Source organism: Cherax quadricarinatus, chromosome 83 (assembly GCF_038502225.1).
Source record: "Cherax quadricarinatus isolate ZL_2023a chromosome 83, ASM3850222v1, whole genome shotgun sequence".
Lineage (NCBI taxonomy): Eukaryota > Metazoa > Arthropoda > Malacostraca > Decapoda > Parastacidae > Cherax > Cherax quadricarinatus.
Window position 1 is genome coordinate 7105151 of NC_091374.1, and position 19512 is coordinate 7124662.

The following is a 19512-nucleotide window of genomic DNA, read 5'->3' on the forward strand; positions in this document are numbered from 1 at the left end:
AGTGTATACTACAGTGGCTCCCTAGTATATTGATGATAAAGGCTAAAGTGTCATTTGAAAACAGGTGAATTTGTAAATGAAGTGATAAGCCTATAGAGGCAGGTGCCAGAAGTCGCCAGAAACTTACCACAGGTCAGCTGTTTTTAATAATCTTCCTGGCCTGCTAGTGTACTCGCATATAATCTAGTGATACCAGTGAATAGCAGAATACAGTGTTGTAGTAGCAACTAACCAGTATTATAATGGTACTTAGTGGAGTGGAGTGACTTTCATTAGCTTCATTTTCTTGAAATACGAGACGTTACTGTGAATTTCATATAACCTGTAGTTACCAGCGGTCGCAATATACACAACGAGAAGCAATTATTACTACAGAAAAAGCGTCCTTCCTCCAAAATTTGCACCAGTCAACTATAGTGATAATATAGCATTTATTGTGGTGGAGACGGAAAAACAAAAATAGAAAAGCCAGATACAGCGATTGATAAACAAAGAGGTCGACTGTACGTCATTGTAGGAGCTGCCAGATATCACCGGCTCTTCAACACGCAAGTTATACTTTTGTATCAGTCAAATCACATATTACTCGGGTAGATAATTTCCAGTAGATCCTTCATGTGTTAGCTCAAATCACCGACCAGTATGTTTTAAATAAGTGACCCACTGATCAGAGCAGATCGACTGGTCCGAACCCTTGACTGGTCCGAACCCTTGACTGGTCCGAACCCGGGACTGGTTTCAAACAGTTTCGTTGGACAATAAAGCAGACTGTAAACGGATGGGTTTGTAGGCGCCCTTATAAACACAAACATTAAAAATCAGGAACGTGACGGTAAGCTGTCCAATATACAAAAAGAGTTAGAAACAGAAATACAAATAGCTAGAGCTTCATTTAAGGTTATTAATATAATATTCAAGAGGTTGCTAGTAGACTTGCAGTAAATCAACCATTCAAATCATTATGAAGCTGTGTGTAGTCTGTGGTCAGTCAAACAAACGGGCTACCACATGGATAAATTGTCATTTTTGTGGAAATTGGTGTCACGCTCCTTGTGCAGATATCCCAGAACTAGCTACAAGCAGTATTAAAACAGAGAAGTGTTTTTGGGTATGCCCAAATGAGGAAAATCTGTGGACTAAAATCACAAGGGTATTAAAAGAGGATAACATCAAAGCTGCTTTCATAGAAAACCTGGAAGCTTTCTACAACAGATGGGAACATAAAAAGTCCGGGCTGAATGGTACTGCCCTTGATACTGGCCATGTAGTCACAAACTGTAAGGCTGGAGGTGATGTCCTGGTAGTCAGTAAATGTAGGGCTGATAGTGCTGTCCTGGGAGACAGTAATGGTGAAGCTGGAGGTGCTGTCCTGGGAGACAGTAATGGTGAAGCTGGAGATACTGTCCTGGGAGACAGTAATGGTGAAGCTGGAGGTGCTGTCCTGGGAGACAGAAATGGTGAAGCTGGAGATACTGTCCTGGTAGACAGTAATGGTGAAGCTGGAGATTTTGTCCAGGTAGTCGGGAATTATACGCAGGAAGGAATACATATAAATGACCTCATAGAGGACAGGAGCCATAGTAGGGAAACAAGTGTAGTCAAAGATAAGATAAAACCAATATTGCAAACCAGAAATACCGCAGGAAATAGCAAACAAGAGGACTCCAATAGCAATAGTGAGGATAAATTACCAAAAACAACTGGTGGGAGCTCCATTGTTGGTGCTAAGGAGGATAGGAATAAGACAGGGAAACATGCACCAACAGGGAATACAGTCACAGAAACCCAAGGCAAACGGAAACCAAGCCTGTGCACATACTATGCACTTGGTATCTGCTGGCATGGGAAATCTGGAAAAACAGATGGGACATGCAACTATGACCACCCTAGAAAATGTCATGCCCATATGACAACAGGAAAATGCAAACTCCCTTCCTGTAAGCTTTTTCACCCTGAAATGTGTACCTCTTCAGTACAGGAAAGACTGTGCTATAACTTAAATTGCCAGGCATACCATCTAAAGGGGACAAAAAGATACAAAACATCCAGGCCATGGGAAAACCTGGGTAGCCACAGCCACTCAAGAGGGAGAGGTTTTTTAGTGCCAGGAAGGAAAAAAAACTGGCAGGAAATGGCAGAAATCGTACACCAAATCCAGTCATTCCTGGAGTGGAACCACAGTCGATGGCCTCCACTCCAAACCAACAGATACAGATACTAATGCCGGAAAAAAAATCCCCCCCAGTACCAACAATACCACCAGTCCGATAACATTCTTCTTTGCAAATATACAGGGTCTAAAGCCAGCAATAAACAACAAAATACCTTTCATCCGTGGACTGCTTGCAGAGGCAAAGGCAATGTTCGCGGCTTTCACTGAGACCCACATAAAGGATCACTTGGACAACGAAATATGGATCCCAGGTTACAACCTATACAGATGTGACAGAGTGAACAGGCAAAAGGGGGGGGTTGGCCTGTACATTGCAGAGTCACTTGTTTGCACAGAACTGCTTAATGCCTCAAATGACGTAGTGGAAGTTTTAGCAGTAAAGGTCGAGAACCAAAACCTAGTCATTGTGGTAGTCTACAAGCCTCCGGATGCAACATCCCAGCAATTCCAGGAACAGCTGTTAAAAATTGACCACTGTCTGGAAAATCTTCCAGCTCCTGCACCCAACATCTTGCTCCTGGGGGATTTCAACTTAAGGCACCTAAAATGGAGGAATATAGCAAATAATATTGTTGCAGTAATAACACCAGGAGGCAGCTCTGATGAAAACTCACACTCACACGAGCTTTTAAATCTCTGCACAAAATTCAATTTAAACCAGCAAATAATAGAGCCTACTAGACTGGAGAATACACTAGACCTCATCTTCACTAACAATGATGATCTGATAAGAAATGTCACCATATCAAAAACAATATACTCAGATCACAACATAATTGAGGTTCAGACATGTATGCGTGGAGCCTCAGACCGACAAAATGAGACTAGTCACGAGGGAGCATTCACCAAATTCAACTTCAATAACAAAAACATAAAGTGGGACCAAGTAAACCAAGTCCTAACCGATATAAGCTGGGAAGATATACTAAGCAACACAGACCCAAACTTATGCCTAGAACAGATTAACTCGGTGGCACTCGATGTATGCACAAGGCTTATTCCTCTAAGAAAAAGGAGGAGTAGATGTAAAATAGAAAGAGACAGGCGCTCCCTTTACAGGCGACGGAAAAGAATAACAGAGCGGCTAAAAGAGGTCAATATATCAGAAATGCGCAGGGAGACACTGGTCAGAGAAATAGCAAGCATCGAACTTAAGCTAAAAGAATCCTTTAGGAGTCAGGAATCGCGGGAAGAACTAAAAGCCATAAATGAAATCGAAAGAAACCCAAAGTATTTCTTCTCCTATGCCAAATCAAAATCGAGAACAACGTCCAGTATTGGGCCCCTACTTAAACAAGATGGGTCCTACACAGATGACAGCAAGGAAATGAGTGAGCTACTCAAGTCCCAATATGACTCAGTTTTTAGCAAGCCGCTAACCAGACTGAGAGTCGAAGATCAAAATGAATTTTTTATGAGAGAGCCACAAAATTTGATTAACACAAGCCTATCCGATGTTATCCTGACGCCAAATGACTTCGAACAGGCGATAAATGACATGCCCATGCACTCTGCCCCAGGGCCAGACTCATGGAACTCTGTGTTCATCAAGAACTGCAAGAAGCCCCTATCACGAGCCTTTTCCATCCTATGGAGAGGGAGCATGGACACGGGGGTCGTCCCTCAGTTACTAAAAACAACAGACATAGCCCCACTCCACAAAGGGGGCAGTAAAGCAACAGCAAAGAACTACAGACCAATAGCACTAACATCCCATATCATAAAAATCTTTGAAAGGGTCCTAAGAAGCAAGATCACCACCCATCTAGAAACCCATCAGTTACACAACCCAGGGCAACATGGGTTTAGAACAGGTCGCTCCTGTCTGTCTCAACTACTGGATCACTACGACAAGGTCCTAAATGCACTAGAAGACAAAAAGAATGCAGATGTAATATATACAGACTTTGCAAAAGCCTTCGACAAGTGTGACCATGGCGTAATAGCGCACAAAATGCGCGCTAAAGGAATAACAGGAAAAGTTGGTCGATGGATCTATAATTTCCTCACTAACAGAACACAGAGAGTAGTCGTCAACAGAGTAAAGTCCGAGGCAGCTACGGTGAAAAGCTCTGTTCCACAAGGCACAGTACTAGCTCCCATCTTGTTCCTCATCCTCATATCCGACATAGACAAGGATGTCAGCCACAGCACCGTGTCTTCCTTTGCAGATGACACCCGAATCTGCATGACAGTGTCTTCCATTGCAGACACTGCAAGGCTCCAGGCGGACATCAACCAAATCTTTCAGTGGGCTGCAGAAAACAATATGAAGTTCAACGATGAGAAATTTCAATTACTCAGATATGGTAAACATGAGGAAATTAAATCTTCATCAGAGTACAAAACAAATTCTGGCCACAAAATAGAGCGAAACACCAACGTCAAAGACCTGGGAGTGATTATGTCGGAGGATCTCACCTTCAAGGACCATAACATTGTATCAATCGCATCTGCTAGAAAAATGACAGGATGGATAATGAGAACCTTCAAAACTAGGGAGGCCAAGCCCATGATGACACTCTTCAGGTCACTTGTTCTATCTAGGCTGGAATATTGCTGCACTCTAACAGCACCTTTCAAGGCAGGTGAAATTGCCGACCTAGAAAATGTACAGAGAACTTTCACGGCGCGCATAACGGAGATAAAACACCTCAATTACTGGGAGCGCTTGAGGTTTCTAAACCTGTATTCCCTGGAACGCAGGAGGGAGAGATACATGATTATATACACCTGGAAAATCCTAGAGGGACTAGTACCGAACTTGCACACGAAAATCACTCACTACGAAAGCAAAAGACTTGGCAGACGATGCACCATCCCCCCAATGAAAAGCAGGGGTGTCACTAGCACGTTAAGAGACCATACAATAAGTGTCAGGGGACCGAGACTGTTCAACTGCCTCCCAGCACACATAAGGGGGATTACCAACAGACCCCTGGCAGTCTTCAAGCTGGCACTGGACAAGCACCTAAAGGCAGTTCCTGATCAGCCGGGCTGTGGCTCGTACGTTGGTTTGCGTGCAGCCAGCAGCAACAGCCTGGTTGATCAGGCGCTGATCCACCAGGAGGCCTGGTCACAGACCGGGCCGCGGGGGCGTTGACCCCCGAAACTCTCTCCAGGTAAACTCCAGGTAACTCTCACGAGCCTCTGCTTCCTGTAACAGGGAATATCATACCTCAGTTTTCTGATGATGACTCTAACGATTCTAATGAGTCTGTTAATATTACCACCTCTAGTGAAGATGATGGCATTTTTAATACACAAGCAACTACGCAGCAGTTCCCTCCTCCCCTTGACGAGTCCAGCAGGGATAGTGTAGATACCAAACATGACATTACTTGCAGGCGTTCAGACCGCAGTACACGAGCGAAGTGCAAGAAATAATGGGGATTACAATTTTCCAACTTAATGTTCAACATTTCTTTAATAACCGTTACCTCCTTGAGGTTGAACTACATAATTAAAATCCCGATGTTATACTCTTGAACGAGACAGCTGCAAGAGTTGATCAACATATTAAATTACGTGGTTACTCTACTGTGGAGAAATCGAGAGGACCCTTTAGTGGTGTAGCCATCTTAGTTAAATTAGGATATACTTTTAAAAATATTCATGTTGATGAAGATAACATTCTTGCAATAGAAATGACAACGTCTCATGGACAACTAGTGATAGGAACTGGATATTTTCCCCCGAGACAACATATATAGAGTCAATTCCTCTACATAGGATATTAAGCAGAAATATTCCAACAATTCTAGCAGGAGATTTTAATGCTCATCACCCTGCCCTCTTCAACTGTGGAGCTGGTATTCCACTGGGTGACTTAAAAGGAAAGCAACTGTTTAATATCATGACAGCTAGAAACTTGTCATTTCAAGGCCCATTCTTTAAATCGTACATTGGACCTCATCCAGGGACACCAGATATAGTACTGACAAACAGAGACTGTGACATGTTTCAATGTCGTATATCTCCTGGTGGAAACGTAGGATCTGACCATATCCCCGTTATAATACAACTACAAACTTCTCCATTTAGAATCCCTGTACCTCCTAAACCCAATCTTAACACCCTAGGATTTGACCCCTTCAGGGCATTTCTGGGTGAGGATGAAATTGTGTCATTGGAAAATCTACCTTCCACTGCAATTGATGATGCAATCCAGTCCCTGCATAATCGAATAATTGAAGCTACTAATGCAACTTGTCAATTAGCTTCCACAAAGATATACCAACAATATAAACCTACTAGGGAAATTAGAGACAATTTAAGAAATCAAGCAGAATGTCGAAGGCATCTTCAAACGCGACAACCACCAGTAGCTACACTGCACCGATTAAGGCACGAATTAATTAACATGATTAGTCATCACAAACGGGACTTATGGAAATTGCTAGTTCTTCAAGCTAATCAGTATAAACGTGAACCAGCAAAATTTTGGAGTAAGATCCGACAACTTTTAGGGGCAAAGCACAAGGCTCCTAACTACCTAGTTCATACCTTCACTGATGAGGATGATGAAGATGTTGAAATTCAACTTGACGATCCACAGGACCAGGCTAATTTGATGGGTGATGTATGGGAGAAAATTCTCTCCCACAATAACAGTCGTCAATTTAACAATAATCATTATCAGTTGGTAAATGAATGGAGAGATGAGAACTTGGATGATCTACAACCACTACCTTCCATCGATACTTCAACTCTTGAAGACGCCCACCCGCTTACTAGACCTATTACATTACTAGAGATGAGTCAGGTCATTGGAAGAATGCGAAATAGAGCCCCTGGCCTCTCTGGAATAACAATGAAACAGATAAAGTTCCTACCTAGAAATTGTAAACAGTCTTTGGTAAATATCTTTAATGCCATCTTGGCCTCAGGACATTTTCCAGTGGTTTTTAAGACTGCTAGAATGATCTTTCTTGCTAAGCCCAATAAAGACATCCACCAACCTGGGAACTATAGACCTATATCTTTACTTGAAGTCACTGGAAAAGTTCTTGAGAAAGTCATTTCCAACAGATTGAACTACTATGTGGAGTTTAATCACTTTTTTACTGAAAAACAATTTGGCTTTAGAACACATAGAGGTACCAATCATGCAATAAATGTTATTTTCGATACTGTAGCAATCTAAAACATCAGGGCAATCTTGCCTTAATTGCCACCAGAGATGTTCATAAAGCTTTTGATAGCTTATGGCATGATGGCCTTATATACAAACTCATTGACCTACCAGACCATAACTGGACTTTTCTCAGATTAATACATAATTTCTTAACTCAAAGAAAAATCATTCCCACCTTTCATGGCAGGTCGGCAGAGCCTTTTATACCGACAGCTGGTGTCCCACAAGGTTCTTGTCTAAGTCCAATTCTATTCAACATTTATGTGAATGACCTTCCTCAACCAGAGTTTAATGATACAATTGTGACACAGTTTGCAGATGATGTTATTCATGTCGTCTCATCAACTCCGGTAACAGGAAAATACAAGTATGAGAGAGTCATAGAAAAAATGAATATTGAACTTCGTCGAACATCTAATTGGGGAAAAGAAATGGAGAATTACGACTAATCCTGACAAGGTCCTTGTTAGCACGATAGGATGTTTTGCATCAACAATTGAAGATAAAGGGGGTATCTCCATCAGAGGTACACCTATAGCCATTAGAAACCCTAACAAGATTTTGGGATATGAAATAGACAGGCTGCTCCACTCAGCATCTCATGTAACTAAAAAGATCAACATAGCCAAAGCCGGTCTTAGCAGTCTCTTTCGATTCAATTAAGCCCCTCAACATGTCAAAAAACATCTATATAACATGTTAATAAGACCTATACTCGAATACCCTTGTGTCCCAATGTCATTAACAACAAAGACCAACATGCTACGGTTACAAAGGGTCCAGAATAGAGCTCTTCGCTTCATTACCGATACCAGGAGGAGAAACAGAGTTAAAATGGCAGATTTACACATACAACAAGATATTACTGCCATAAATGTACGCCTTGACACCCTAAAAAAGAAACAACTCTATACAATGCAAGAACTATACATGCCAGATCGAGAACATCCTATACAAGTGGTAAATACCACGGATTATATCATCAATACTCCTCACAGGACTCAAAGAATGACTCTCCCACAGAGGGTCCGTCGTTTTATACATAAAGCTGATTACCCTCGACCCATGATATTGAGCAACCTCCCTGATGAAGAAGATTGGGTAACACCAGAACCCTTCTATGTATACTGAGAACATCATCGCCCCCAATTAGGGAGACATCTTATATAACAATCTAATGTAAAAATTATGCTATTTACTATGGCTGGACACCACCTGTAAGAAGCCATTGTCACGGAATTCTGTAAACTGGCCAGAAAATTATTGCCTTCATTGCCGCATACATATCCGTTGTGCAATCGCAAAAAAAAAAAAAAAAAAAAAAAAAAAAAAAAAAAAAAAAAGTAATTGCAACCTGTATAATTACTACCAATTCAGAGTCATGTACTTATATATCTGTTATATCTATGTGACTCTGATGGGTTAGTCTTATACCCCTTAAAGAATATCTTATCATTTCACGTACACTTTTTAAATTACACCAGAGTGGTTGGGCCACTTACCTTTTATATCCTACCTCTCTCTCCCCCTCCCACCCTTTTCCAAAATTTCTATCCTTAATCATCCTTCTTCCTTACCCATCTCACCAAAGCTCTGGTCTGGACAAGAAACAAGAGGTACGTAATGGGTCCAGGGACTGGGCCCCCAAAGTTTTGATAGCTGAACTAGGTACAAAGGTAATGAGTTCACAAGTTACAAAGGTAATGAATTCTGTAAGAATGGTTACTTACGTTTATACATGGCTACAATCATGAACAAATTATAGTGTAATGAGCAATTCACACTTCCACACCCGGTCACAACTGTAGTGAGTTATTGGTGCAAATATTGATTGTTGAGTCACACACACACACACACACACACTTTAGTTTAATATCTTTATTATGCACCCCATACCCATCCTGTGGGCGGTAGTCAAAAGATTACAAAGGTACATAATGGGTCCAGTGACTGGACCCCAAAGTTATGATAGCTGAACTAGTTACAAAGGTAATGAACTCCAGGTAGATCTGGTCACAATCATGGCAAGTTACAGAGGTAATGAATCAGCCTCACTCCTATACATGGTTACAGTCATGAACAAATTACAAAGTAATGAACCACTGATACGTCCACACCTGGTCACAATTGTAATGAGTTATAAATACAAATATTAAGTGGATCATACACCCACACTAGCGCGCGCGCACACATACACACACGAGGGCGCACGCACGGACATGTGCACACGAGCGTACAAATATATGCATACACACAAGGACGCACACCCACACACACATACACACATGCTATGTCATTTTCATATTGTCTCTGAGCCTCCCTTCTTATCTGTGCATATTCGTTTCTGGCTCTTCGGCTGATTTCTTTATTTTCCTGAGTTCTCTGTCTTCTGTACCTTTTCCATTCTCTAGTACACCTAGTTTTTGCCTCCCTACACCTTTGGGTGAACCAAGGACTCGTTCTGTTCTTCCCATTATTTCTGTTTCCCTTGGGAACAAACCTCTCCTCTGCCTCCTTGCATTTTGTTGCTACATAGTCCATCATTTCTTGTACTGGTTTTCCTGTCAGTTCCCTCTCCCACTGAATGTCTTGAAGGAAGTTCCTCATGCCTGAGTAGTTCCCCCTTTTGTAGTTTGGTTTTTTCCCAGCCTATTCCTGCTACTCTCTCCACTTGGAGCTCAACTATGTAGTCGAAGCACAGACAACATCTCTCCATGGGTCCTTAAAGAGGGAGCAGAGATATTGTGTGAGCCATTAACAAAGATCTTCAACACATCATTTGAGACTGGGCAACTCCCTGAGGTATGGAAAATGGCAAATGTAGTCCCAATTTTTAAAAAGGGAGACAGACATGAGGCACTAAACTACAGACCTGTACCACTAACGTGTATAGTATGCAAGGTCATGGAGAAGATCATCAGGAGGAGAGTGGTGGGGCACCTGGAAAGAAACAAGTGTATAATTGACAACCAGCACGGTTTCAGGGAAGGAAAATCCTGTGTCACAAACCTACTAGAGTTTTATGACAAGGTGACAGAAGTAAGACAAGAGAGAGAGGGGTGGATCGACTGCATATTTTTGGACTGCAAGAAGGCCTTCGACACAGTTCCTCACAAGAGGTTACTGCAAAAGCTAGAGGATCAGGCACACATAACAGGAAAGGCACTGCAATGGATCAGAGAATACCTGACAGGGAGGCAACAACGAGTCATGGTACGCGACGAGGTGTCAGAGTGGGCGCCTGTGACAAGCGGGGTTCCACAGGGGTCAGTCCTAGGACCTGTGCTGTTCTTGGTATATGTGAACGACATAACGGAAGGGATAGACTCAGAAGTGTCCTTGTTTGCAGATGATGCGAAGTTAATGAGAAGAATCAAATCGGATGAGGATCAGGCAGGACTACAAAGAGACCTGGACAGGCTACAAGCCTGGTCCAGCAACTGGCTCCTTGAATTTAACCCTGCCAAATGCAAAGTCATGAAGATTGGGGAAGGGCAAAGAAGACTGCAGCCACAATATAGTTTAGATGGCCAAAGACTACAAACTTCACTCAAGGAAAAAGATCTGGGGGTGAGTATAACATCGAGCATATCTCCTGAGGCGCACATCAATCAGATAACTGCTGCAGCATACGGGCGCCTGGCAAACTTACGGATAGCGTTCCGATACCTCAGTAAGGATTCGTTTAAGACTCTGTATACCATTTACGTCAGGCCCATACTGGAGTATGCAGCACCAGTTTGGAATCCACACCTAGTCAAGCACGTCAAGAAATTAGAGAAAGTGCAAAGGTTTGCAACAAGACTAGTCCCAGAGCTACGGGGATTGTCCTACGAAGAAAGGTTGAGGGAAATCGGCCTGACGACACTGGAGGACAGGAGAGTCAGGGGAGACATGATAACGACATATGAAATACTGCACGGAATAGACAAGGTGGACAAAGACGGGATGTTCCAGAGAAGGGACACAGACACAAGAGGTCACAATTGGAAGTTGAAGACTCAGATGAATCAAAGGGATGTTAGGAAGTATTTCTTCAGTCATAGAGTAGTAAGGCCGTGGAATAGCCTAGAGAGTGACGTAGTGGAGGCGGGAACCATACATAGTTTTAAGGCGAGGTATGATAAAGCTCATGGGGCAGGGAGAGAGAGGACCTAGTAGCAATCAGCGAAGAGGCGGGGCCAGGAGCTGTGACTCGACCCCTGCAACCACAAACAGGTGAGTACAAATAGGTGAGTACACACACACACACACACACACACACACACACACACACACACACACACACACACACACACACACACACACACACACACACACACGCACACACACACACACACACACGCACACACACACACACACACACACACACACACACACACGCACACACACACACACACACACACACACACACACACACACACACACACACACACACACAGTGAACGACATGACGGAAGGGTTAGACTCAGAAGTGTCCCTGTTTGCAGATGATGTGAAGTTAATGAGGAGAATTAAATCTGATGAGGACCAGGCAGGACTTCAAAGAGACCTGGACAGACTGGACACCTGGTCCAGCAAATGGCTTCTTGAATTTAATCCTGCCAAATGCAAAGTCATGAAGATAGGGGAAGGGCACAGAAGACCACAGACATAGTATAGGCTAGGTGGGCAAAGACTGCAAACCTCACTCAAGGAGAAAGATCTTGGGGTGAGTATAACACCGAGCATGTCTCCGGAAGCACACATCAATCAGATAACTGCTGCAGCATATGGGCGCCTGGCAAACCTGAGAACAGCATTCCGATACCTTAGTAAGGAATCATTCAAGACACTGTACACCGTGTATGTCAGGCCCATACTGGAGTATGCAGCACCTGTTTGGAACCCGCACTTGATAAAGCACGTCAAGAAACTAGAGAAAGTACAAAGGTTTGCAACAAGGTTAGTTCCAGAGCTAAGGGGAATGTCCTATGAAGAAAGATTAAGGGAAATCGGCCTGACGACACTGGAGGACAGGAGGGTCCGGGGAGACATGATAACGACATATAAAATACTGCGTGGAATAGACAAGGTGGACAAGGACAGGATGTTCCAGGGAGGGGACACAGAAACAAGAGGCCACAATTGGAAGTTGAAGACACAAATGAGTCAGAGAGATAGTAGGAAGTATTTCTTCAGTCATAGAGTTGTAAGGCAGTGGAATAGCCTAGAAAATGACGTAGTGGAGGCAGGAACCATACACAGTTTTAAGACGAGGTTTGATAAAGCTCATGGAGCGGGGAGAGAGAGGGCTTAGTAGCAACCGGTGAAGAGGCGGGGGCCAGGAGCTAGGACTCGACCCCTGCAACCACAAATAGGTGAGTACAAATAGGTGAGTACACACACACACACACACACACACACACACACACACACACACACACACACACACACACACACACACACACACACACACACACACACACACACACACCCACACACACACACACACACACACACACACACACACACACACACACACACACACACACACACACACACACACACACACACACACCAAACTACAGGAAAGGGGACTACACAGGAATGAGGAACTTCCTGAATGAGGTTCAGTGGGACAGAGAACTGGCAGGGAAGCAAGTTAATGAGATGATGGAATATGTAGCAACAATGTGCAAGGAGGCTGAGGAGAGGTTTGTACCCAAGGGTAACAGGAATAATGGAAAAGCCAGGATGAGCCCATGGTTCACCCAAAGATGCAAGGAGGCAAAAACCAAGTGTGCTAGGGAATGGAAGAAATATAGAAGGCAAAGGACCCAGGAGAATAAGGAGAGCAGTCGTAGAGCCAGAAACGAATATGCACAGATAAGAAGGGAGGCCCAACGTCAATATGAAAACGACATAGCAGCAAAAGCCAAATCTGACCCGAAGCTGTTATACAGCCACACCAGGAAGAAAACAACCGTCAAGGACCAGGTCATCAGGCTAAGGAAGGAAGGAGGAGAGACAACAAGAAATGACCGTGAAGTATGTGAGGAACTCAACAAGAGATTCAAAGAAGTGTTCACAGAGGAGACAGAAGGGGCTCCAGAAAGACGGAGAGGTGGGGTACACCACCATGTGCTGGACACAGTACACACAACCGAGGAAGAAGTGAAGAGGCTTCTGAGTGAGCTAGATACCTCAAAGGCAATGGGGCCAGATAACATCTCTCCATGGGTCCTGAGAGAGGGAGCAGAGGCACTAGGTGTACCCCTAACAACAATATTCAATACATCTATCGAAACAGGAAGATTGCCTGAGGCATGGAAGACAGCAAATGTGGTCCCAATATTTAAAAAAGGAGACAGACATCAAGCACTAAACTACAGACTAGTGTCACTGACATGTATAGCATGCAAAATCATGGAAAAGATTGTCAGGAGAAGAATGGTGGAACATCTAGAAAGGAATGATCTCATCACCAGCAGCCAACATGGTTTCAGAGACGGGAAATCCTGTGTCACAAACCTACTGGAGTTCTATGACATGGTGACAGCAGTAAGACAAGAGAGAGAGGGGTGGGTGGATTGCATTTTCTTGGACTGCAAGAAGGCGTTTGACACAGTACCACACAAGAGATTGGTGCAAAAACTGGAGGACCAAGCAGGGATAACAGGGAAGGCACTGCAATGGATCAGGGAATACTTGTCAGGAAGACAGCAGCGAGTAATGGTACGTGGCGAGGTGTCAGAGTGGGCACCTGTGACCAGCGGGGTCCCACAGGGGTCAGTCCTAGGACCAGTGCTGTTTCTGGTATTTGTGAACGACATGACGGAAGGAATAAACTTCGAGGTGTCCCTGTTTGCAGATGACGTGAAGTTGATGAGAAGAGTTCATTCGATCGAAGACCAGGCAGAAATACAAAGGGATCTGGACAGGCTGCAGACCTGGTCCAGCAACTGGCTCCTGGAGTTCAATCCCACCAAGTGCAAAGTCATGAGGATTGGGGAAGGGCAAAGAAGACCGCAGACGGAGTACAGTCTAGGGGGCCAGAGACTACAAACATCACTCAAGGAAAAAGATCTTGGGGTGAGTATAACACCAGGCACATCTCCTGAAGCGCACATCAACCAAATAACTGCCGCAGCATATGGGCGCCTGGCAAACCTCAGAACAGCATTCCGACATCTTAGTAAGGAATCGTTCAGGACCCTGTACACCGTGTACATTAGGCCCATATTGGAGTATGCGGCACCAGTTTGGAACCCACACCTAGCCAAGCATGTAAAGAAACTAGAGAAAGTGCAAAGGTTTGCAACAAGACTAGTCCCAGAGTTAAGAGGTATGTCCTATGAGGAGAGGTTAAGGGAAATCAATCTGACGACACTGGAGGACAGGAGAGATAGGGGGGACATGATAACGACTTACAAAATACTGAGAGGAATTGACAAGGTGGACAAAGACAGGATGTTCCAGAGACTGGACACAGCAACACGGGGACACAGTTGGAAGCTGAAGACACAGATGAATCAAAGGGATGTTAGGAAGTATTTCTTCAGCCACAGAGTAATCAGGAAGTGGAAAGGTTTGGGAAGCGATGTAGTGGAGGCAGGATCCATACATAGCTTTAAGCAGAGGTACGATAAAGCTCATGGTTCAGGGAGAGTGACCTAGTAGCGACCAGTGAAGAGGCAGGGCCAGGAGCTTGGACTCGACCCCTGCAACCTCAACTAGGTGAGTACAGCTAGCTGAGTACACACACACAAACAGTGAGGCTGACATCCACTCAGATATGATTACCATATAAGAAAGAATAAAAATGATAATAAAAATATATGCTTAAAATTTTAAAAAGCAATAATTAAAGAGTCTTAGAGTTGCTAATTAATTAGCCATTCATGCTTTTAATGTTTTCACAGAATATGTAAAATAAGATTTGTTCGGTTTTTTAACTCGGAAGGTTAGCCAAGAAAAGTCAGTGCGCCATCGAGGGACTGTCCTATTTCCATTGTGGTCTTTCAGTCATGTCCCCACAGGATGCGACCCACATTAGTCGACTAACACCCAGGTACCTACTTACTGCTAGGTGAAAAGGGACAGCAGGTGTAAGGAATTATGCCCAGTATTTCCACCAGGCCGGGAATTGAATCACAGACACTCGGTGTGTGTGGCGAAAGCGTTGTCATCCAGCATTTAAGCTCGAAGTTGATCCATATTTTAGGGATCAGAATATTCTTGTCTGGAAAGGTTACATGCTATTATTATTATCAAAAGAAGCACTAAACCTAGCCTTAATGTCCCTCGTGTAGTCGGTAGATTTCAAACCCAATTAACCAACCAAAAATACTTTTTTTTTAAACATGATTTTACGTTACCTTTTCCAGAGGGCTACCACCCATGTCATATAAATAGGGGACTACTTTCACAGTATATAGAGCTGCGGTTCAAGTCCCAGGCACTGCGCAAGATTGCTACAGTAATCCAGATGTTGGCGTCCTTCGTGTACATGGGGATCGGTTTGTACGCTCCATCACTCGCTCTCTCCTCAGTCACCAGCCTCCCCATCTGGGGCTCCGTCGTGTTGATGGGACTCATATGTTCTTTCTACATCACTATAGTAAGCTGTGTTAACTTCACACAAGAGTAAGCTTTGTTAACCTTCATACAAGAGTAAGCTTTGTTAACCTTCACACAAGAGTAAGCTTTGTTAACCTTCACACAAGAGTAAGCTTTGTTAATCTTCACACAAGAGTAAGCTTTGTTAACCTTCACACAAGAGCAAGCTTTGTTAACCTTCACACAAGAGTAAGCTTTGTTAACCTTCACACAAGAGTAAGCTTTGTTAATCTTCACACAAGAGCAAGCTTTGTTAACCTTCACACAAGAGTAAGCTTTGTTAACCGTCACACAAGAGTAAGCTTTGTTAACCGTCACACAAGAGTAAGCTTTGTTAACCGTCACACAAGAGTAAGCTTTGTTAACCTTCACACAAAAGCAAGCTTTGTTAACCTTCACACAAGAGTAAGCTTTGTTAACCTTCACACAAGAGTAAGCTTTGTTAACCGTCACACAAGAGCAAGCTTTGTTAACCTTCACACAAGAGTAAGCTTTGTTAACCTTCACACAAGAGTAAGCTTTGTTAACCTTCACACAAGAGTAAGCTTTGTTAACCTTCACACAAGAGTAAGCTTTGTTAACCGTCACACATTGGTTGCTCAAACTTGGTATATTTAAAGTTTTTTCCACAAATTGGTTTTAAATATTGTGTTTCTCATTTCATGGAAAACAATATTTTTTTTAATTATACATATGAATGCACACACTGTCAGTATATGTACATATTGCATGCATATATTCTATACATAAATGCAAAATATAATGTCGATGAAAACCCTGTGCCAAGGGACACTTGACCTGTCTTCTGACGAATAAAAGCTCTTACTCTATGGCAGTGTTGCATAGATCTTTCTCTGAGATACTTCAGATAATGTAAGACAATATGAAATTTACGGCATTTACCGAGAAGTCGTTTCGTGCGGCAGTGGCTTTATGGATTGATGAAGTCAAGTGGACGAAATACCTTCTCGGTAAGTGGTATAAGTTTTATTTTGGCTTATTCACATACTTGCCGGTGTTTTTATACGGAGTGTTTTACAGAGCCAGGTAATGCGCACACACGAGCAATTATAGAAAAACAAGGTTCTCGTTGTTCAGGTGGAAACGTGTTGGGAACAAATCATCAAACGGGTGGGTCTCGAACCTATGATAAGCTAGTGATGTAATGTTCATAATGATTGTAGTGAAGGTGACAGCAATAATGACAGTGATGATGACAGGGCGGAGTGAAGGCTGTGGTCTACGCAGACGTGGTACAGACACTTCTAATGTTCGTTGGGGTGTTGGTAGTGACAGTGCTCTGTTGCTATCAGCTGGGAGGACTTACCAACGTGTGGACAATCGCCGAACAAGGAGGGCGAATCCAATTCTTCAAGTAAGAGAGTCCAGAGTGTATCTTGACTTGTTGACATGTATGTGTACATACACAAAGTTTAGTAAACACTGGTCAGCGGTGCAAATGAACCGATATGGAAACAGTAAACAAAGATAATTATTGTATATTTTGTCATACCCAAACATTCTCTTCAGCATGTTTATCTGTTTCATCGTGTTCATGTGCATTTGTATGTTCCAAGTATGTAAACGGTGAAATATTAGATTTATACAAGTGTCTCTTGCCTCGGCGCCCACAGGATGGGTATGGGGTGCATAATAAAAATATTAAACTAAGCCTCTTGCCTGTCTCCTGTGCAGTATGGATCCCAGTCCCTTTGTACGTCACACCTTCTGGTCGACACAAGTGCTGGGAGCCTACATGGCACTTAGTATGGTTGGCTTCAACCAACCTCAGTTCCAGAGACTCGTCTCAGTCAAGACTCTCAGCCTCTCACAGTCGTAAGTTTAACATTAGTTCTTAGTTTCGGGGAATAAACCTTAGTTTATTGGTAACTTTTTCTTGTAGAAAATTCTTTATACAATTTAACATAACTATTTTATTACAGTGCTATCTTGAAATTGAAATACACCAGATCTATATCACTTGTCAGGTAGTTTGGTGATTTAATATTTGGTTTACAACCTAAATGTCCGGGGTTCATCTTGTGGGTGGCATCAAGCTGTAAAAGAACTGAAGTAAGATAACAAACAGCTCTTAGTCTTTAAAAAAAAAATAACTAGATTTGACATCGCTTAAGTACTTGGCAGACTATATTTCATAATTATCAAAGAGCATAACTTGATGCAATGAAAGACGCATATCACTGAAATACGGATTAAAGAAAAAAATCAGTTTGTATATATGTATACACATAGATAACTCTCGGTATATACCCACCCGTGACGAGTGTATCGACTTTAGGACACTTATAACAGTTTATGGAGTTCCAGGAATGAGTGGCAGCTATGAGATGAAAGCATTCTTAGCCAAGTAGATGAGATGAATAAGACACGTGCTACACTTTAGTAACTTTATTGCCGAAACGTTTCGCCCACACAGTAGGCTTATTCAGTCGAATACAGATAAAGATACCAAAGTGTTGCACATGTGTCTTATTTATCAACTTGTCGGGACTGTATACAATTATTATTTCAGTAGGCTGCGACCCACAGCAGTCAACTAACACCCAGGTACGATAACTACTTGCTGCTAGGTGAGTATGGGCAGCAGGTGCACTGTTATATAGTGATCCTTCGTTTTTTGAGTCAAGTGTACAACCTAGTTGGGGTAGGCAAGCATATGCTTGACCACTGACTGGGTCATCACCTGAATAACACCCGTGTCGAAAGACTTTTTTCCTGACATCTCGATCCGCCCGGTGTGTACTTAGCTCAGTGGTGACGTGTACTTAGCTTTGTGAAGACCTGTTTGTGTGCTCTCTGTGAATCTCAACCAGGATGCCCTCTCTTGAGCAACTTTACCAGCAGCTGAGAGAGGAGCTCAGAGTTGCTAAGATGGAGATACGGCGATTAACGGAGGAGAACAAGAGGATTCGTAGTAATCCTCCTGTTGTGAGTCCCCAGGTTAAGAGGGGAGCTTGGTCAGTGGCCGGGCAACATGGAACAAAGCTGAGGATCAAGAAAACGGTTGGAGAGGCAGAAACAACGAGAAACCAGAAGACTACCGTGGAAACTTCCAACCCATTCTCCGTGCTACCTGACGAATGTGAGTGTTCTACTGGGAATGCCACAACGAGCACCAAGGAAGCATTGGCAGACGTGAGTGAGACATCCCTAGAAACCCCAACGAAGACCATCGAGAACGTCTTGACGAATTCCACAAGTGGTGTAATGCTACCTGACGAATGTGAGTCGACTACTCGGAGCATCACGACGGACGACGCCAAGGAAGGTAAAAACATTGTTGTTGTTGGGGATAGCCAAGTTAGGTACATGGATAGAGCATTCTGCTTGAAGGATAGGAGTAGGAGGCAGAGAGTGTGTTTTCCTGGGGCTGGGATGAAGGATATTGTTAGCCATCTGGATGACATCATGAGAGGTAATGGGAGCAATCCTATTATCTGTCTCAGTGCTGGAGGCAACGATGTTGGCAGACGTAGGAGTGAGGACCTGATTAGCAGGTATAGGTCAGCAATAGAGATAATTAGGAGGAAGGGTGGGAAACCTGTCATATGTGGCATTTTGCCAAGAAGAGGAGTTGGAA

General features: G+C 43.2%; 1 protein-coding gene across 4 annotated transcripts in view; it reads left to right on the forward strand.

Moving 5' to 3' along the window:
• Positions 1-19512, forward strand: part of LOC128702202 (sodium-coupled monocarboxylate transporter 1) — a 40558-nt gene that overhangs the window by 6467 nt on the left and 14579 nt on the right. For 2 of the 4 annotated variants that reach the window (XM_070102783.1, XM_070102785.1), the window contains exons 3-5: positions 15724-15912; positions 17132-17286; positions 17607-17747. In XM_070102783.1, the coding sequence (XP_069958884.1) occupies positions 15724-15912; positions 17132-17286; positions 17607-17747 (485 nt within the window). Of the gene's footprint in view, positions 1-15679; positions 15913-17131; positions 17287-17606; positions 17748-19512 lie in introns of all 4 variants that reach the window. The other 2 variants (XM_070102786.1, XM_070102784.1) reach the window with 2 other exon arrangements.